The sequence below is a fragment of the Chinchilla lanigera genome, unplaced genomic scaffold (genome assembly GCF_000276665.1).
Source record: "Chinchilla lanigera isolate Chin_1 unplaced genomic scaffold, ChiLan1.0 scaffold00085, whole genome shotgun sequence".
Taxonomy (NCBI): domain Eukaryota; kingdom Metazoa; phylum Chordata; class Mammalia; order Rodentia; family Chinchillidae; genus Chinchilla; species Chinchilla lanigera.
Window position 1 is genome coordinate 4,172,515 of NW_004955486.1, and position 17,232 is coordinate 4,189,746.

General features: G+C 58.0%; 1 protein-coding gene across 1 annotated transcript; it reads left to right on the top strand.

The window, feature by feature from the left end:
* On the top strand, positions 1-16,373 carry Gpr157 (G protein-coupled receptor 157; the record flags this gene model as incomplete). Its single annotated transcript, XM_005404310.2, is given in 4 exon segments — positions 1-336; positions 11,187-11,400; positions 13,028-13,225; positions 13,422-16,373. Coding segments are annotated over 4 exon segments (949 nt in total), but the record flags the coding sequence as incomplete, so codon positions are not given.
* Between the last annotated feature and the right edge of the window lie 859 nt (positions 16,374-17,232).

A 17,232-nucleotide genomic window follows, 5' to 3' on the forward strand; every position in this document is an offset into this window, starting at 1 on the left:
GGCGGTGCTGCTGTCGTGCGTGCTGTCCGCGCTGGGCTGCGGCCTGCTGGTGGCCACGCACGCCCTGTGGCCCGACCTGCGCAGCCGTGCGCGGCGCCTGCTGCTCTTCCTGTCGCTGGCCGACCTGCTCTCGGCCGCCTCCTACTTCTACGGGGCGCTGCGGGACTTCGCGGGGCCCTCGTGGGACTGCGTGCTGCAGGGCGCGCTGTCCTCCTTCGCCAACACCAGCTCCTTCTTCTGGACCGTGGCCATCGCGCTCTACCTGTACCTGAGCATCGTGCGCGCGGCGCGCGGGCCCCGGGCCGACAGCCTGTTCTGGGCCTTCCACGCCGTCAGGTGGGTGGCGCGCCGCGTCCCTCCCGGTCCCGGGCCCGGGTCCCCGCGGCGGAGCTTGCGCCCCGTGTCTGGCCCTGCTCGCGCAGAAGTCGCTGGGACTTCACGCTGTGCCGCCTCCCGCTCCAGCGCCTGGCCGTCCCCGCTGCCCACAGGGAGGCACCCCTGTGGCCGGCACCCTGGGCCGAGCGCCCACAGCTCCCCACCCGCGCCGCAGGGGCACAGGCAGCACCTCCCAGGTCCCGCCGACTCGGCTGTAAGACTGGCAAAGGTTTCCTTCCGGTTTTATCTGGGGTCCTTTGTAGACTCCATCCCCAGTCACCTGCGCTTCTGGGGTGATCTGGATTTGCTCTCTAGAATTCAGCAGCTCTGAGGTCTGGGGCAAAGGGCATCTCCGAAAGGGATCCGCAGGCAGGGTCCCTGTGATTGCAGGCTGTGGGAGGCTCCCGGAGGCGGGAGTCCCAGGGCTGTTCTCCTCTCCTCCCCCATCCCAGCGCCACCGACTGCCCTAATTATAGGTCCTTTCTATTAAAAACTTGAGCGCTTTCCATGGACTGAGCAGAGCGTCAGCACTTTGGTAGTGAGCAGTCACCTGGGTGTCACACTGAGCAACAAGCTGGGGGAGTCACTTGACCTCCGGCTCCAATAGCTGCTAGACAGAGGCCAGTTGGTCCCTGAGAAACTAAGGGACCTGCTTCTCAACTGTTTTGTTTTGTTTTGGGTTTTTGTTTTGTTTTGTTTTTGGTTTTTTGTGGGTTTTTTTTTTTTTTTTTTTTTTTTTTGTGTCTTTTTGAGGCAAGGTTTCGCTATACAGTTCAGGCTGACCTTGAGCTCACTTTGTAGCCCAGGCTGGCCTCTAACTCCCAACGATCCTCCTGCCTCAGCCTCCCAAGTGCTGGATGACAGGTGTGCATCACCACGCCTGGCTCTAAATTTTTTGTTTGTTTTTTAGTTAATTTGTTTTGGCCTTTCTGAGACAGGGTCTCGCTATGCAGTTCACATTGGCCTTGAGCTCACTTTGTAGCCCAGGCTGGTCTCGAACTCACAATGATTCTCAACTGTTTTGAGTCAAAATGTTCCTCCCTTCCTTCAACCCCCAGCTCATCCGCCTGGTCCCTTGGGGCAGAGCCCAGCTCCCTTCGAAAACAGGGGGACTCATAGGTACCTAAAGGAGCCCAGACTGCACCTCGCTTTGCAAAGACCCTTTCTCTTTCCCCTTTTCTCTTTACAAAAACGTTCCTGCAGTGTATCTCATAAATGATAAATTGGTCCCAGTGATAGGCAGCTCCTCTAGAAGAGAGATTTCTGAACAAATCCTAGCTGGCAGTTCTTTCCTCGCACTGCTCATCAGGGACCCTGCGGAAGGGTTTTCTGTGTTGCTTAGGAAGGGCTTCCTCCTGGCAAGGCCAGTTTAAAGGAATCGGTAAAACCTGTCCAACAGGTTCATTTATTGACCCAGATCCTCCCAGCTGTTTTGCTAACAACCTTGCTAAGGACCCTTCAGTGTAATTCTTTAGAGCAGCAGGTACTGTTGCTGAGGAATCTGTTGATATGGAATATCTAGACCCAGTCATCCACTCTCTGAACATCAGCCCTATTCTCCCAACCTTCCAGTCTAGCAAAGCTCTGGTTTGCTTTGGTTTTGTATGCAAGATCTCACTATGTAGTTCAGACTGGCCTGGAACTCCCTATGTAGCCCAGGCTGGCCCCAAACGTTAGCGATTCAGTTCTGGGATTACAGGCGTGTGCCACTGCACCTGGCTCTGGAAAATATTTTAAAATGTGACAACACAAAGGTGGTTATCTATCTCTGTTTTATAAATGTTTTTAGGAATTTACTTTTTAAAAAACCCACACAAGCCAGGTATGGTGGTGCAGGGCTGTAATCCCAGCACTCGGGAGGCTGAGGCAGGAGGATCATTGCGAGTTCGAGGCCAGCCTGGGCTACAAAGTGAGCTCAAGGTCAGCCTGAACTGCATAGCGAGACCCTGTCTCAAAAAAGACAAAAAAAAAAAAAAAACCCAAAACCCCACAAAGATCCTGAAAAATGGCCAAAGGATACATTCAGCAAAATAGTAAAAGCAATTGATTAAATACATGGAAAAAGCTTAGCCCCCCTCTTTTTTTTAGTTTAGCCCTTTTAATACTCAGAATAATACAAATTATATAACAATGAGGTACACTGTCACATGAAATTAGAAAAAACAGAACCAGCGATGTAGCTCACCAGCACAGCACCTGCCTGGCAAGTACAAAGTTGTGAGTTGGATTTCCGGTACCAAAAAAAAAAAAAGAAAAAGAAAAATAGTAAGAATATTGATGTGAGAATCTTCATGAAGTTGGTATTTTTCTACATTGCCAGGGGCATTGCAAATTGAAGTAAACCTCATAGAAAGTATTGGGCTCGTACCCCTTGACCCGCTAATCCTGTTCCCGGCCGAGTGAGAGCGTCACAGCACACGCAGCGTGTGTCCCGAGGAGCCTGAGGTCAGAGTGGGAATCCAGAAGCAGCCTCAGGGTCCGGCAGTAGGGAAGCAGTGAGACCACGCTCCCTCCTGAAATGTCATCAGCTACTAAATACTGACTGTGAACCAAGTCATCGATGTTTTTTGTTTTATGTTTGCTGTATTGAGGATTGAACCCAGGGCCTTCACACTGAGCTACATTGCCAGCCCTTTTTAAAATTTTTTATTTGGAGACAGGGTCTCACTAAGTTGCCAAGCTGCCCAGGCTGGGCTTGAACTTGTGATCCTCCTGCCTCGGCCTATGGCAGGCCATCACCAGCTTGCCTGGGTGTATGTTGGAATGCGGGGATAGAATGTGGAGAGAAAAGAGCTCACCTTGTCGCTGACTACAGGCTTGGAAACACAGGAGAGGACGGTGTCCCACACACACGCAGCTCCCAGCACCTGTGTGGCCTTGGTTCCCTCTCAATACCGAACAGGGCTCCTGTCCTCACCACAGGACAGCCTGACCCTTCCTCAGGAGCTGCCCCTGGCCTGCTGTTTCTCAGGCAGCTGTGCATCCCTTAGCCACACATCACCAGTGACCCTGCCAGGTGGACAGGGCAGTCACCTGCATTCCCAGCAGACAAGGGAGGTGGCCCAAGACCTGGTAGCTAGTAGGTGGGAGGCTCAGAGCCAGAACCTGGTTCAGATCTCAACAAGGTCTATGTCCTTTTACGCGTCTATCTGGTCTGTTGGCCTTGATTTTTTTTTTTTTTTTTTAAAGATAAGGGTCTCACCATGCAGCCCAGGCTGGCCTGGAACTCTCAAGTGGCCTCCGTGGGCCTCCTGCCTCATCCTCCCAAGTGCTTCAATTACAGGCATGCCCCACCACACCCACCAATGACTTTTTTTTAATTAAAATACAATTGCTGGGGATATATCTCAGTGTAAAACTTTTTTGGGGGGTGGTATCGGGAATCAAACTCAGGACCTTGCACTGGCCAGGCAGATGCTGTGTCACTGAGCTATATCCCCGACTAGTGTAGAACTCTTGCCTTGCCTGCTTGAGGCCCTGAGTTCTATCCTGAGCACCACACACAAGCACATAATAATTATAATGAACAATCATTTATGTTTATCTTTCCAGATTTCCCAACTATTACCATTTACCATGTTAGCTTTATCCTATACAGTTATTTTTTCTGGAGCCCTGAAGAGTAGCAGACATGATGCATCTCACCCCTAAGCTCTTCTGTATGTATTTTCAGAAGGCAAGTTCAGCCGGGCGTATAATCCTGGCACTCAGGAGGCTGAGGCAGGAGGATTGCTGTGAGTTCAAAGCCAGCCTGGGCTACATAGTGAGTTCAAGACCAGCCTGTACTCCATAGTGAGATCCTGTCTCAAAACACAAAGCAAAAAACCAGAAGAAGGGCTGGGGATGTAGCTCAGCGGTACAGCGCCTGCCCACCAAGCATGAGGTTGTGAGTTCGATTCCTGGTACCAAAAAAAAAAAAAAAAAAACAGAAGACGAGTTTATAACATTGACCTTTTTGGTGCTCCCCTCCCCACGGTGCTGGGGACAGAACCCAGAACCTCCAGGTCCTAGACAAGCTCCTACCTCAGAGTTGCCCCGGCCCCAACACTGGCATTTTCAAAGAGCACCCACTCCTGGTTTGTGGACCGCTCCTCCTGCGTGGTCTCGTGCTGCTTCCTCCTGCGTGGTCTCGGCTCTGCACTCCCGGCAGGCGGGTCCTGGGCCCTGATCTTCCTGGTGGCCTCTTGGGTTTGGTTCGCTTCCTTACCTGTGACGGTTGCTGATCCCTTAGAGTGCCTTCCCTGCACAGCTGCTATTTACCTTTTTGGAGTCGACCTCGCACCCGTTGTCTGGCCCGCGAGAGACAGGGGCTAGAGCTGCAGTGGACGGGCCGGGTTGCTGCCACGGCGAGACAGTGAAACCGTCCCCACCTCCTCAGGAAGCCGCCTGCCTCTTCTGCAGCCATCAGCCCCACCCGCCCCACCCCGTGAGCTGCGCCTGCACAAGGCCCATTTCTGGTCAGCAGGGGCGAGGTGACCATCCTGCTCCTACAGGTGCCTGGCCTCAGCCCCGGTGTCCTGTGGGCTTGGGGGTGGCTCGTCGCACAGATCCCCGCAGTCGGAGCTTGTTTGGGGCTCCCAGGAAAAGCGTCTGACCCCCAGTCAATGTAAAACCAGCTCAGGGAGTAGGAAGTCTCAACTTAGTGAAAAGGGGAAACAGGAGCTGAGATGGAAGGTTCTCTGGGTCCTGGTGCCGAGCTGGGTCTTGGGGCTGTCCCTGCTGGGACCTGATGTCCCCTCCAAAATTCCTGCTGCAGGGTACCCGCCGTGGGAGCTGTGTTAAGAGCTGACTGGAGGTAATCAGAGTTGACTGGTATGCCAGGTGTGGCGGCAGACATCTGTAATCCCAGCACTCAGGAGGCTGAGGCAGGAGGATCTCCTTGAGCTCCAAGCCAGCCTGGGCTACATAGTGAGGTCAAAAAAAGAGTTGACTGGGGCACAGCCCTGGTGGATGGATTAAGGTTGTGGGGGGAGGGTCAGGTGCACAAGAGTGGGCTCGGGGTACAGGATGGGCTGGACCCCAGCCTTTCTCTGTCTGGAGTTGCCCTGCCGCTGTCTGCCAGGCGATGACTGTCACACATGCCAGCGCTACGCTGGGCCTTCCCATCGGGATCGCGGGCCTGACAGGCTCCTGCAGTGGGACACCCGTGGCAGGGGCCCAGCCTTGGCGCCACCCCAGAAGCCATGGGGGCAGAGCTTACCTGAGCCTACACCCGGCCCAGTGCCCGGGACCCAGGTGGCAGGAAGCGCCTCAGAGCCCAGGGCTGAGGATGTGCACATTTGAAAGGTCACCCATCCCTGTCCCGCAGCCCCGCCGCACAGTGACCCTGGGGTGGCCCTGCCCCTCCCTGCACTGCTCCCTGGTGTGTGTCCCTATGCCCTGTCCCCCACACACGCTGGACAATAAGCATCCATTGTCCCAGGGAAGCGCTGGCCGGGGTCACCCACACGGCTCCCTACAGCCGGCAGCTCCGTCCCAGAGTTATGTTACCACTGAAACTGGCACAGCCCCCTAAGGGCACGGCCTCGGAAGCCAGCGGGCTCTTTCCAGCAGGGGCCTCAGACCGCCCCGCCCTGCCTGGTCACACAGTTCCGCAGGGTGCAGAGCTGGGCACAGCTGCAGGACGGGAGCTCTGGGAGCGCCAAGGAGTCGGAGCAGGCGGGCGTGCGTCCCCTGCGGTGCTTCCAGTTCTGTCCCCAGATCCTTTAGATGCAGACTAAAGGGTCCTGTTTCTGAGAAGTCTGCGCTAACCCCACTGGTGCCTCGTCCGTTTCCCTGCCCTGAGCTTCCTGCCTAGCGGGGCAGGGCGGGGCCCCCAATCAGCCCTTCCCCTCTAAACCAGAACCAGAACCAGAACCGGGCTCCTAGGAGTCTTGACGCAGCCCCTGCCAGAGCCCAGTCTGGAGGAGCAGGATTCGGGAAGAACCCCCAGGCCGCAGCAGGAGGCAGAAGTGCAAGGTCCGGGTGCAGCAGGGCTGTTTCCTAGGGGCCCCTGGGCTTGTACCTGGCCTCTTCTCCCCCTGTTGTCACAGGCTCGTCCCTCTCTTGGGGTCTGTGTCTTCCACTGTCCCTGTGAGGACGAAAGACCTACTGGATTAGGGCTCACATTAGTGGACCCATCTTATTTTTTGGTTTTTTTGAGACAGAGTCTCACTATGGAGCCAGGCTGGCTTTGAACTCATGGTAATCCTCCTGCCTCAGCCTCCCGAGTGCTGGGATTACAGGTGTGCACCACCACACCTGGCCTATGACCTCATTTTTATTTAATTCAATTACCTCTCGGAAGTCTGTCTCCAAATACAGTCACAGTCTCAGGTTCTGGGGGTTGGGGTTTCACCAGACGAATCTTGAGGGACACATGGCTCTGAGAGGGCTCCAGCCAGGGCCTGGGGAGAAGCAGGGGGTGGGGGGACCTGCTCAGCTGTGGGGCTCCAGGCACCCTCCAGCTCGGTCCCCTGGCCCTGGTGCCCCGGTGGCCTCAGCATCATAGGTTTGAGGACCTCCTCAGCCACCCGCTTTGGCCCTGTCCCCTGCAAGGCTCCTTGAAAGGAGAGTTCTAGGAAGGGCCAGGACCCGCCCTCCTGCTGCCCCTTACCCCGCTGCAAGGCGGATTTCAAGGCCTTTGGACATTTAAGGACAGCTGGAGACTTGTCTTAGTGCGGACTGTGTCTGCCATGGAGGCCGCTGTCTGAACCAGAACTGCCCGCATCCGGGCACCAGGGACCCCCTCGGACACAGCAGCTCCTGACCTCTGATCAAGTAACTGCCTGGCCTTTTCCACATGGACACGTGCCCTGGGGGCTACTGGCACCCGTCAGAACCAGAAGTGTCCAGCTCTAGAAGCAGGAATTGAGCTGCGCAAGTCTTTCCAGCGCACCTCCTCGGCTCCCTCAGGGCTCCCAGGACGCCCGCTTTCCCCTAGCTGCAGCCTGAGACCCAGACACTCAGCTCTTCCCTTTCTCTGCCTGGTGCATCCCGGAGCAGGTTCGGAAGACCCAGTCGCTCCGAGTTAGAGGGTTTTTCGAGCCAGCAGTTAGACCTCACCTTCCCTGGAAATGAAATCCTTAGCACAGAGCAGCAGATACTCATGCTGGTCGTTTCCATTCTCTGTGTGCTCCGGGCTCCTCCCGTGAGGTGGGAGAGCTGTAGAGTGGTCGCGGTTTCCCCACCTCAGGGGCCGCTGGCCAGACACTGGCTGTGCACGATTGTCACGGGGGAGCTGGCTGAGGGGACGTGGCCTGTCGCTCGAGCCGGGCTGAGAAGCAGAGATCAGTGGAAGATCAGGGGACCTCTGTCGGAGCAAATGCTGCTCTCTACCTCAAAGATTTCACATGCCTGGTGGACACCACCCAGCTCCACTGGGACGCGGCCCTGGCCCTCAGTAAATGATGGGCAGTGGGGTGGCAAGAAAACTATACTTAAAACACAGGCTTTGGGGGCTGGGGATTTAGTTCAGCGGCAAAGCACCTGCCTGGCAAGTGCAAGGTCATGAGTTCTATTCCTGGTACCAGAAGAAAAACAAACAAAAAAAACAAATAAAACACAGGCTTTGGACGGACCAGTGGTGGATGCCTGTAATCCCAGCACTCACTAGGGAGGCTGAGGCAGGAGGATCACCAGGAGTTTGAGGCCTGGGCTGCATAGTGAGACTCTGTCTAAAATAAGTAAATGAATGAATGCAAGCTTTAAAAAATTTATAGTGCGTGTCCACGCATGAACGCACACATCCATCTCATTGTTTCTGATGAGCCAGGTGTGAAACATGACCAGTCATCCCTGTCTGTGTGCACGAGCCGCTGGCTCTGGTCCAGCCTGCTCTGCAAGGTTGCGGAACCTTCCTCCTCCGCTCCACTGCTGCCTCCGCTCTCCTGTCCAGCAGCTTCTGGTCCCCAGGGGGAGGGACCAGAGGGGGGCCGGGGTGGCCCTCACAGCTCCGTTGCCTGCCTCGCCCCGGGTCAGCTCTGTGAGACACCCTGTCCTCGCAGTCCTCCCCAGCACATCTCCGCGCAGCACGCCCAGCGCTTCACAGGAAATGGCCACTCTGTCGCCTTGGGACTGCGACGCCCAGGGTCAGTGGCTGTGGCCCCGGCATCCCGTCAGGCCTCTCAGGATGGAGGGGAAGCAAAGGGAGTGCTACTCACGGCTGCCACCAGATGCCGCGGCCACAGCAGCGGACTGGATGTCACAGCCCCGCCGCCACCCGCAGGATCCCCCTACGGCATGGCCGCCGCCCCTCACGCCGTGCTGTCCTCCCCACGGTATCCTAGAGGGGCCCCATGGCCAGGGGTCCCCAGTGCCCAGGCCTTGACAGGGACCCCTTGGTGACTGTTAGGAGCCCTGCCACACAGCAGGAGGTGAGCCAGCGAAGCGTCACCCCGATTTACAGCCCTGCGTGCCACCCCGGTCATCTTGAAACGGCCTCCTCCCTGTCCAAGGGAAACTTTCCTCCACGAAACTGGAGCAGCTGGGGAATCTGTCCCGGCTCCTCGCTCCAGCTTCACTCATCCACTCACGGGGCCCCCTGCGCACCCTGAACTGTTCCAGACACTGCAGACCAGATCCGTGAGCCCGCCCGGCTCTTTCAAGAGCCGTGATTTACACTGTCCTAAGATCCTGGAACGGAATGAATTTTAAAATGATACAGTGGGCATGGTAGAGGCTGAGGCAGGAAGGTTGCCTGTAGTTTCAGGCCAGCCTGGGCCTATAGTAAGCTCAAGACCAGCTTGAACTACATAGTGAGACCCTGTCTCGAAAAACCGAAAGTGAATAAAATGAGAACACTTTCTTGTAATAAAATGCATCAGCACTGATTCGTATTAACTCACCTGAGGAGCAGACTTGTGTGGGTTCCTGAGAGAGGCCGGTCAGCTGCTAATCGCTGCATCACAGCAGGGACAAATTGTGCAAGAGGAGGAGAAACCGAGATTGAGATTGGTCGTGTGGCGGCCACACCTGCAGAGCACAGCCCGAGCCTCAAATCTGCCTCCCAAGCCTGGGGCGGCGCCTGGGGTGTGGCTGGCAGCGCCCTGCTTGTGCACAGCCAAGCATAGCCCCGGCTCCTCTGGGGACTTGGGCCTGTGGGCGGTGTTTGCTGCTCCAGGGAGAGGTATCAGCCTTGCAGCGTCAAAGGTCACCCTGGGTTACCTGCACGGGCCCAAGTGCAGAGCCGGTGTCCCTGTCAAGTGTGGCAGCAGAGGCGTGTAATGAAAGTGAGTAACCACAGCAAGTCAAGCCAGAGGGAGTGTTCAAACCCCTACACACACACACACACAGTGATGCACGCCTGTAATCCCAACACTCTGGGAGGCTGAGGCAGGAATTCACAAGTGTGAGGCCAGCCTGGGCAACTTAGCAACTTATCGAGACCCTGTCTCAAAATAAAAAAATGGAAAAGAGCTGGGCGTGGTGGCACATGCCTGTAATCCCAGCATTCAGGAGGCTGAGGCAGGAGGATCATTGTGAGTTCGAGGCCAGCCTGGGCTACAAATGAGCTCAAGGCCAGCCTGAACTGCCGAGCAAGACCCTGCCTCAAAAAGACAAAAGAAAAAAAAGGGCTGGGAAAATAAAAATGGAAAGGGCAGCTGGGTGCAAAGGCCCTGGCTTCCAGCCCCAGTCCCAAGGGCAGGAGGAGAGGAGGAAGGAAAGCGCGCTCCTGGAGAAGCTGGCGCCCTCTCCTCACCCTTTAACCTCCTGCTCTGGTGCTCCGCGACGCCTAAGGGGATGCGCTGCTGCCCATCGCCAGGGCCACCTGCCCTGTGCCCCACGCTGCAGAGGCCAGAGACAGGGAGGGGACAGCTGCCGGGACATCCAGGCTGAGGACACCCCCGCCATGGTCCCAGCAGGCCTCCTCTCAGCCGGGTCGCAGTGACGGAGCCACACGGGCCCCGACTCACGCTGACTGCAGTCTCCTTCCGGACGGAGCCCCGATTCCTGATGCGCAGCTCCACAGTGCAGCCAGCTGCGTGCTGTGACCGTGACAGTGTCGTGCCCGGCACATGCTGCTTCCCTGCCCCCGCCGGCCACTGACTCGGTGCTCTGTGCCCATCCTCTCTGCAGGGATGGAAACCCCCCGGCAGCAGGGTCTACACCGCTGGGACCCTGGGTGGTGACAGACCCCTGGCTGCCATCCTGGGGCAGTGGCTCCAGCAGCGGGTGCTTATCTGTCCTCACGCAGCCCTGGTTCGCCCTCGAGCCTTGGGGACGGCACCACTTGTCGGGGCCAAATAACCTGCCCCAGCGGGAGCGGAGTCCTGGCCAGACCCGGGCTGCTGCACCAAGGTCTCCGCTCTTGTTTCCTTTTCCCTGGTGCTGGGGATGGAGGCCACGGCCTTGCACATGGTAGGCAAGTGCCCTGCCGCTGAGCAACGCCCCCCGCCCTTTTATATTTAATTTAAAGACAGGGTCTGGCTAAGTTGCTCAGGCTGGCCTCCTGCCAGTGTGTCCTCCTGTCTCAGCCTCCTGAGTCTGGGATTACAGTTGTGGCCACCAGGCCCCGCAGAATCCTAACTCTAGCTTGCTTGGCTTGGTTTGGTGTGGGCTTGTGTTCTATTTACAGTACTGGGAAGTGAACCTAGACTTTAGCACTGACCTACCTCTCTGGCTTTTTAAAGGCACTAAATTGCCAGGACTGGGCCCAAACTTGCAGTCCTCCTGCCTCAGCCTCCCAGAGTGCTGCGATTAAAGGCCTGTGCCACCACCCTTGGGTCCCCAGGTCATTTCCCAAGGACACTATCCACGTGTTGTGGCCCCTGCCGACGCTGCCGGGACCAGAGGCCCGGCCTCAGTGCGTCCCTCTTCCCGTCTCTCCTCAGCTGGGGCGTCCCGCTGGCCATCACCGTGGCGGCTGTCGCCCTCAACAAGATCGGCTACGACGCCTCCGACGTGTCGGTGGGCTGGTGCTGGGTCGACCTGGAGGCGGAGGACCGCCTGCTGTGGCTGCTGCTGACCGGGAAGCTGTGGGAGATGCTGGCCTACGTCACGCTGCCCGTGCTCTACCTGCTGGTCCGGAAGCACATCAACAGAGCGGTAGGCGCCGCCTGGGGCGCAGGGGTGCGGCGGGGCCCAGGCGCTCTGCCTGCAGCCTGCGCTGCGCGGCGAATCGCCGACGGGCGCCTGGGCCGAGTCCTACTGTGTGGCCCCCTTTGGTAGCGGGAGAGGCTGCCCATAGGCTGCGCTCGGTTCCCCGCCCTGTCCTCTACTGCCCCCCCTGTGGACGGGCCGCGGTGTTGCTCGCCCTGAGGAATGCAAAAGAAATCCAGGAGGCACCCAGTCATCCCCTGGCCGGGAGGGGCCCCGGAAGGGATACGGGGTCTCCCAGGCAGTGTGCAGAGAATTCCAGTTCCCCTTTGCCTTAGGGTTGGGCTTTGCAGGAATCCCAGGCGGGGTTCACAGCAAGGATTCAGGCCCGGATCTGCGCACCCCTTAGAGGCCTAGGTGTAATTATGGCAAAGGACCAGAGCCACGGGCGGACGGAGGGGTCCCCAGGGTTTCCTCCCAGCCCCGTCTCCGAGTTTCAAGGCTGGAGCCATGGAAGGGGGCGTCCTGTCTTTAGGTCACCCTGGGGTTTGGGGTTTTGGGTTTTGGGTTGCAGCGCTGGGGGTGGGACCCAGGGCCTCAGGGTCCCTTCAGGGCTCTGTCCCTGAGCCACACCCTCTGCCCTCCTCTGCATGGAACAAGGACCCTCCTCACAGCTCTCCCTGACCTTAGGGCACCTGGTCCCTGCACCATACCTCCATCTATATCTTACCAAGACTTCTAGTGCTCTGGTGCTTGCTTTTTTTTTTTTTTTTTTTTTTTTTCTTTCTCTTGTAAGACAGGGTCTGTAGTCCAGGTCGGCCTTAAACTCTACGTAAGTCAGGCTGACTTTGAACTCACAGCGATCCTCCTGCTTCAGCCTCCCAAGTCCTGGATCACAGGCATGCACCACTATGCCTGGCCTCTGCTTTTGACTCAGAACTATAGCCGATCTTCCCCCCACAACACCTGCTCCCTCTGGGGTCCCTTTGCACAACTTGGAGGGTGTTTGCAGAAATAAAGGAATAAAGTGAGCAGGGGTGTGGGAATGTGCAGTTGTTCCCAGCCTGGAGCTAGGAGGAGAGCTAAGGATAAATGGTAGGTCGGGTGTGATGGCACACACCTGTAATCCCAGCAGTTGGGAGGCTGAGGCAGGAGGATTGCCATACATTCAAGGCCTGCCTGGGCTCCGTAATGAGTTCAAGGCCAGCCTGAAGTACATAGTGAGACCCTGTCTCAAGGAAGGAAGAGACGGGAGGGAAACATAGACCCCAGAGCAACCTTAACTCCAGCTCACTGCCCGGGACCCCGGAGGAGGTAGAGGCGGGTACTCTGGCTGGGTCTTCAGGTCCTGATGGGGAAAAAGCTCAAACATCCATCTTTGCTAGGCGCTGCTTTACCTTTGGTGGGGGCAGGGTCTTGCTATGTAGCCGGGACGTGAGGGGGGTGGAGGTGAAGACCGGGTGTTCTGTCCTGGACACAGCAGCCCCAGGTGTCCAGGGCCCCCGGGGAGGTGGGGCGGGCAGCGTGAGTTGGAGGAGGGCGTGGTGCCCCCTGTGGGTCCCTGTGTGGACGCAGGCGCGGTGGGTGGACGCGGCCCGAGGCCCCAGCTCAGGCCGCGCTGTCCCTCCGCCCGCAGCACCAAGCGCTTTCCGAGTACCGACCCATCTGCGAGGCGCGCCAGCCGCAGCCCTGCGCCTCCGCCGCGGTGGCCGACAAGAAGCTGGTGCTCATCCCGCTCATCTTCATCTGCCTGCGCGTCTGGAGCACCGTGCGCTTCGTGCTCACCCTGTGCGGCTCCCCGCTGGTGCAAAACCCGGTGCTGGTCCTCCTGCACGTAGGTCCGCCCGTCCCGAGGGTGGGCGTGTCCCCATGGGTCCCGGCGCGGGGCCAGGAGCGGCTCCGCTGCACCTCAGATCGGCTGGGGGCATCCAGCAGTGTCGGCTGATCCTGGATCCCTCCCCGTACAGAGGGCCGGGACCAGGTCCAAGCGGTCCCCGTCCGGCCCGCCTCACCCCTCTCTTTCCCCACAGGGCATCGGGAACACCTTCCAGGGAGGAGCCAACTGCATCATGTTCGTCCTCGGCACCCGCGCCATCCGCAAGCGGCTCTTCGCCCTGTGTCGCTGTTGTCCCCAGCCCTCCGCCCCGAGCCCGGCCGGCCCTCCCAAGGCACCCACGTCCTCCAAGCTGGGAGACTCTCGGGGCTCCCACAGTGACGCTGTCCACCCGTGAGGAAGCAGCGCTGACTCAGCCTCTTCTACCTCCGACACCCTCAGCTCGCTTGGGGTTCATCCGCCCGAGGCCAGCAGGAGACTCAGGGAAGCTGGGGTCACAGGGTCCCACCAGCGGCCTCTCCTCCGGGCCGGCAGCGCCCCCAGGCAACGATGCACTGTTTACAATTTGCGAGACCCACACCTGTGCCCCCGGTGACTGACTCTCAGGGGTCCGGGATGGCGCAGATTCCTGGTTGCCAGGATGTAGAGGCCCTGGGAGGCCGGCCTCGTTGGCCAGCGGTGCTGGTCGGCAGAGGGCCAGTTCCTTCTGACCAGGCTGCGTGTTCTGTCCCCTGCGGCTGCGTGTGGTAGCCAAGTAGCGCAGCCCAACACAGGCCCAGGGCCAGCGTTCTGGGTGCCCGGATGCCGGCTGTGGGTTACCAGCCTCAAGGTTGCATTTCAGAACCCACAGTCCTACCTCTGCCCGTCCCATAAAATGCGGGTCCCTGCCTCCGGGCCAGGCGGCCTCTCAGGGACTCCCCGAGAACAGGTGTTCCAGGCGATCCCCTCATTTTAGCATGACCAGAAGAGGTGGGTGGGGCGGGCATGCAGCTTCCCTGCTTGCTGCTTGAGTTTTCTGTAGGAAGAGGATCCGCCAGGGAGTTGCTGAAGGATCCAAACACCGAATCCCTGAGGTTCCGACTTGGCCTTGGGCTGGGGTGGAGGCGGGGTGGAGGCCTGCTCAGTCCTGGCTCCACCCGCCCAGCACCAAATAAGAAAGCCTTTCTGGTGGTGCTGGGGGGAAGGCGGCAACCCGGATCCCGAAGTGAATGTTTACATTTAAAAGAAAAGAGATAGAAAACGGTTAGTCTTTATTTTTCGGTGCTGGGGACAGGACCCAAGGCCTGGTGCTTTTGGGCTGTCCTCCGCGGCTGAGCCACACCCCCAGCCCTAGAAGAATGTTTAAAAAGCATCTGTCTCTCTGTTTCTGTCCTAAAGCTTCCCCCACCAACCCTCCCCTCCCATTTCAGAAAACAGACTCTGTTACTCGGAAGCATAAATGTCACCTGGGCTCTCCAGGAAGTGGCATCTTCTCCCAGGGGCAAGTCCCCTGGGCTCCAAAACCAGAGTGACTGGCGCTGGCTTCGGTTTGAAACAAAAACCCCGGTGTGCGATCCGTTCCTGTTTTGCTCCCAGAAACAAAATCTGTGTGGGGAGAGGTCGCCACTCACAGGACCGAGTCCCAGGTGCCTCTTCCTGCCATCCCCAGAAGGTGAGCTTCTGAAGATCAGGGTGGGCGGCGTCCCTGAGAGCTCTGCGGACGCCCCGGGCTGGCCCAAGGAACCGGCCCTGGCCATGGGCAGCCGCCATCGGGTTCCTGGTCACAGCAAATATCCGGGCGCAGAGCTGCTAAAGGCCTTTTAGGGTCTAGAGCAGAGCAAGAATTTGCTTTGGGGAAAGGAGGAGATGATTCACTGTGAGTCAGAGTACCAGCCACAAGGAACCGGCTGCAGCAGACTGCTGCGGGGGTGGGGGTGGGGGACAGGGGCCTGATCTTGACCCCTTGACCCCTGACCCCTGACCCTCCCCCCCCAATCCAACAGCACAGCCCTGTGGCCAGGCCTGAAGCAGAGACTGACAGCCTGCTGTGCCCGGAGAGGCCCACAGGGGGAGTCAGGGCCCAGGAAACAGCTGCCGCCTCTGCTGGGCTCACGCTCCCAGGGCATTTGGCTGACACCAGGGCTGGGCTGTCTGCCTGCTCCGAATCACACCTCCGGTGTCACCTTCCTTTCTCCAACCGGACCTCACCCTCCCACTGCATACACTGCATCTCAGCCAGTGACCAGGCCAGTGTGGCCGGGTGGAGACTCTGGTTTGGACTCGAGGATGAGCCGGGTGAAGCGGTGCACGCCTCTAGTCCCAGACTTGGGAGGCTGAGGCAAGAGGGTTGCCACAAGTTTATGGCCAGCCTGTGCTACATAGGGAGACTCTGTCTCAAAAAAAAAAAAAAAAAAAATGGAGGACTGGGACAGAAGTCAGCCACAAATTTTGGCCTTAAATTTTAGTCCTGTGAATGATGACTCCTTTCCTGATACAAATTTTGTTTCTGAGCTGGGCCTGGTGGCACATACCTGTCATCCCAGCACTCAGGAGGCTGAAACAGGAGGATCTTTGCAAGTTCAAGGCCAGCCTGAACTGCACAGCAAGACGGTCTCAAAAAGACAAAAAAAAAATTGTTTTTGAAAGCAAAACAGGAGTTGATTGCACAGTGGCGCTCTTGTTTTAAATTTAAGCCAGTGCCAAGGGGCCGCCGCACTCCCCACTCCCCAGCCCGTGAGCTTCCTTCCCCTCTGTCAGCACCATTAATGTTTTATCCGCTTGTCCCTGGGTCACCCAGGCGTGACCTCAGCCTTAACAGGCGCGATGGCTGCATGGGTTCCTGGCCGCGCTCTTCTGATGCACTTTCTGGATTTTGATCGTGTAATCTGGTTTCCCAGCCACTTCCAGCCTCTGTGTGCGTGCGTGCGTGCGTGCGTGTGCACGTGCGTGTGTTCAGTCTTTTTCTTTAATAAAGGTTATTCTGTGGGCACAGGCTGAGCACGCTGACAGAAGTCTCCCTATGTCCACAGCAAGAAAATTTGTTTTTACAAACTTCAGTTGTGCTGTGACATAGTGTGAGTTTTTGCGCTCGCAGAATTGTGAAAAGCCTGCCTGTCTGGGTGGAGGCCAAAGCCTTGTTATTTTAACTTAAATAAATGAATTATTTTTCTTCTGTGTGTTTAGTGAACTGATTACCCGGGGGGGGGGGGTGAGGTGACAGAGGGGACACAGCAGCCTCCGATATGGCTGAGACCTGGAGAGACATCTCCACCCCTCCCTGTTGACAGAGGTAGTCATGAGGCCTGGTGGGGTGGCGCATGTCTGTCTTCCCAGCACTCCGGGAGGCTGAGGCAGGAGGATCATAGGTTCAAACCCAGGTGGAGCAATTTAGTGATGCAGTGAGACCTGGTTCAAAATCCAAAAGGGCTGAGGGTGTCTGCCCTCCTGAGTTTGCCTGAGGGGGACAAGAATACAGATTCCCAGGCCCTGAGCAGCAGCAGGACCAGCGGGCCAAGTCCAGAGCGCCCAGGCCTGGTGCTGACTTGCAGGACGGAGGGCTCCAGGGCCCCGCTGCCCCCTGCCCCCTGTGGCTCACCTGTCCTGCCCACGGCGACCTGTGCACGTGCGGGGTCGTTGGCACCGAGGTTCTCACCGAAAGGAGCAGCTCCTAGCCCGGGGACAGCACGGCCACCTCGCCTCCCCCCACAGCCCGCCCAGGCTGGCCCTGCCTCAGGAGCACTTTTATTAAACCCCTCCCTCTGGAACTTTGGCCCCACAGGCCCGAGCTGTGCCGCTGTGCTTGCTGCTGTGCTGTCTGGGTTTCCTCACGTGAAAGTTGCCAGCTCCCGGCAGTGGCAGCTCTCTTTCCGCAGTCCCGGAGATCGCCCCAGGGCCTCCGCCGGAGCTACAGCCCCAGATCTTTGCTTGTTACTTTGAGACAGGGTGTTCATAAATTGCCCAGGCTGGACTTGGACTTGTGATCACCCTGCCTCAGCCTCTTGAGAGCTGGGTTTACAAATCCATTGTGA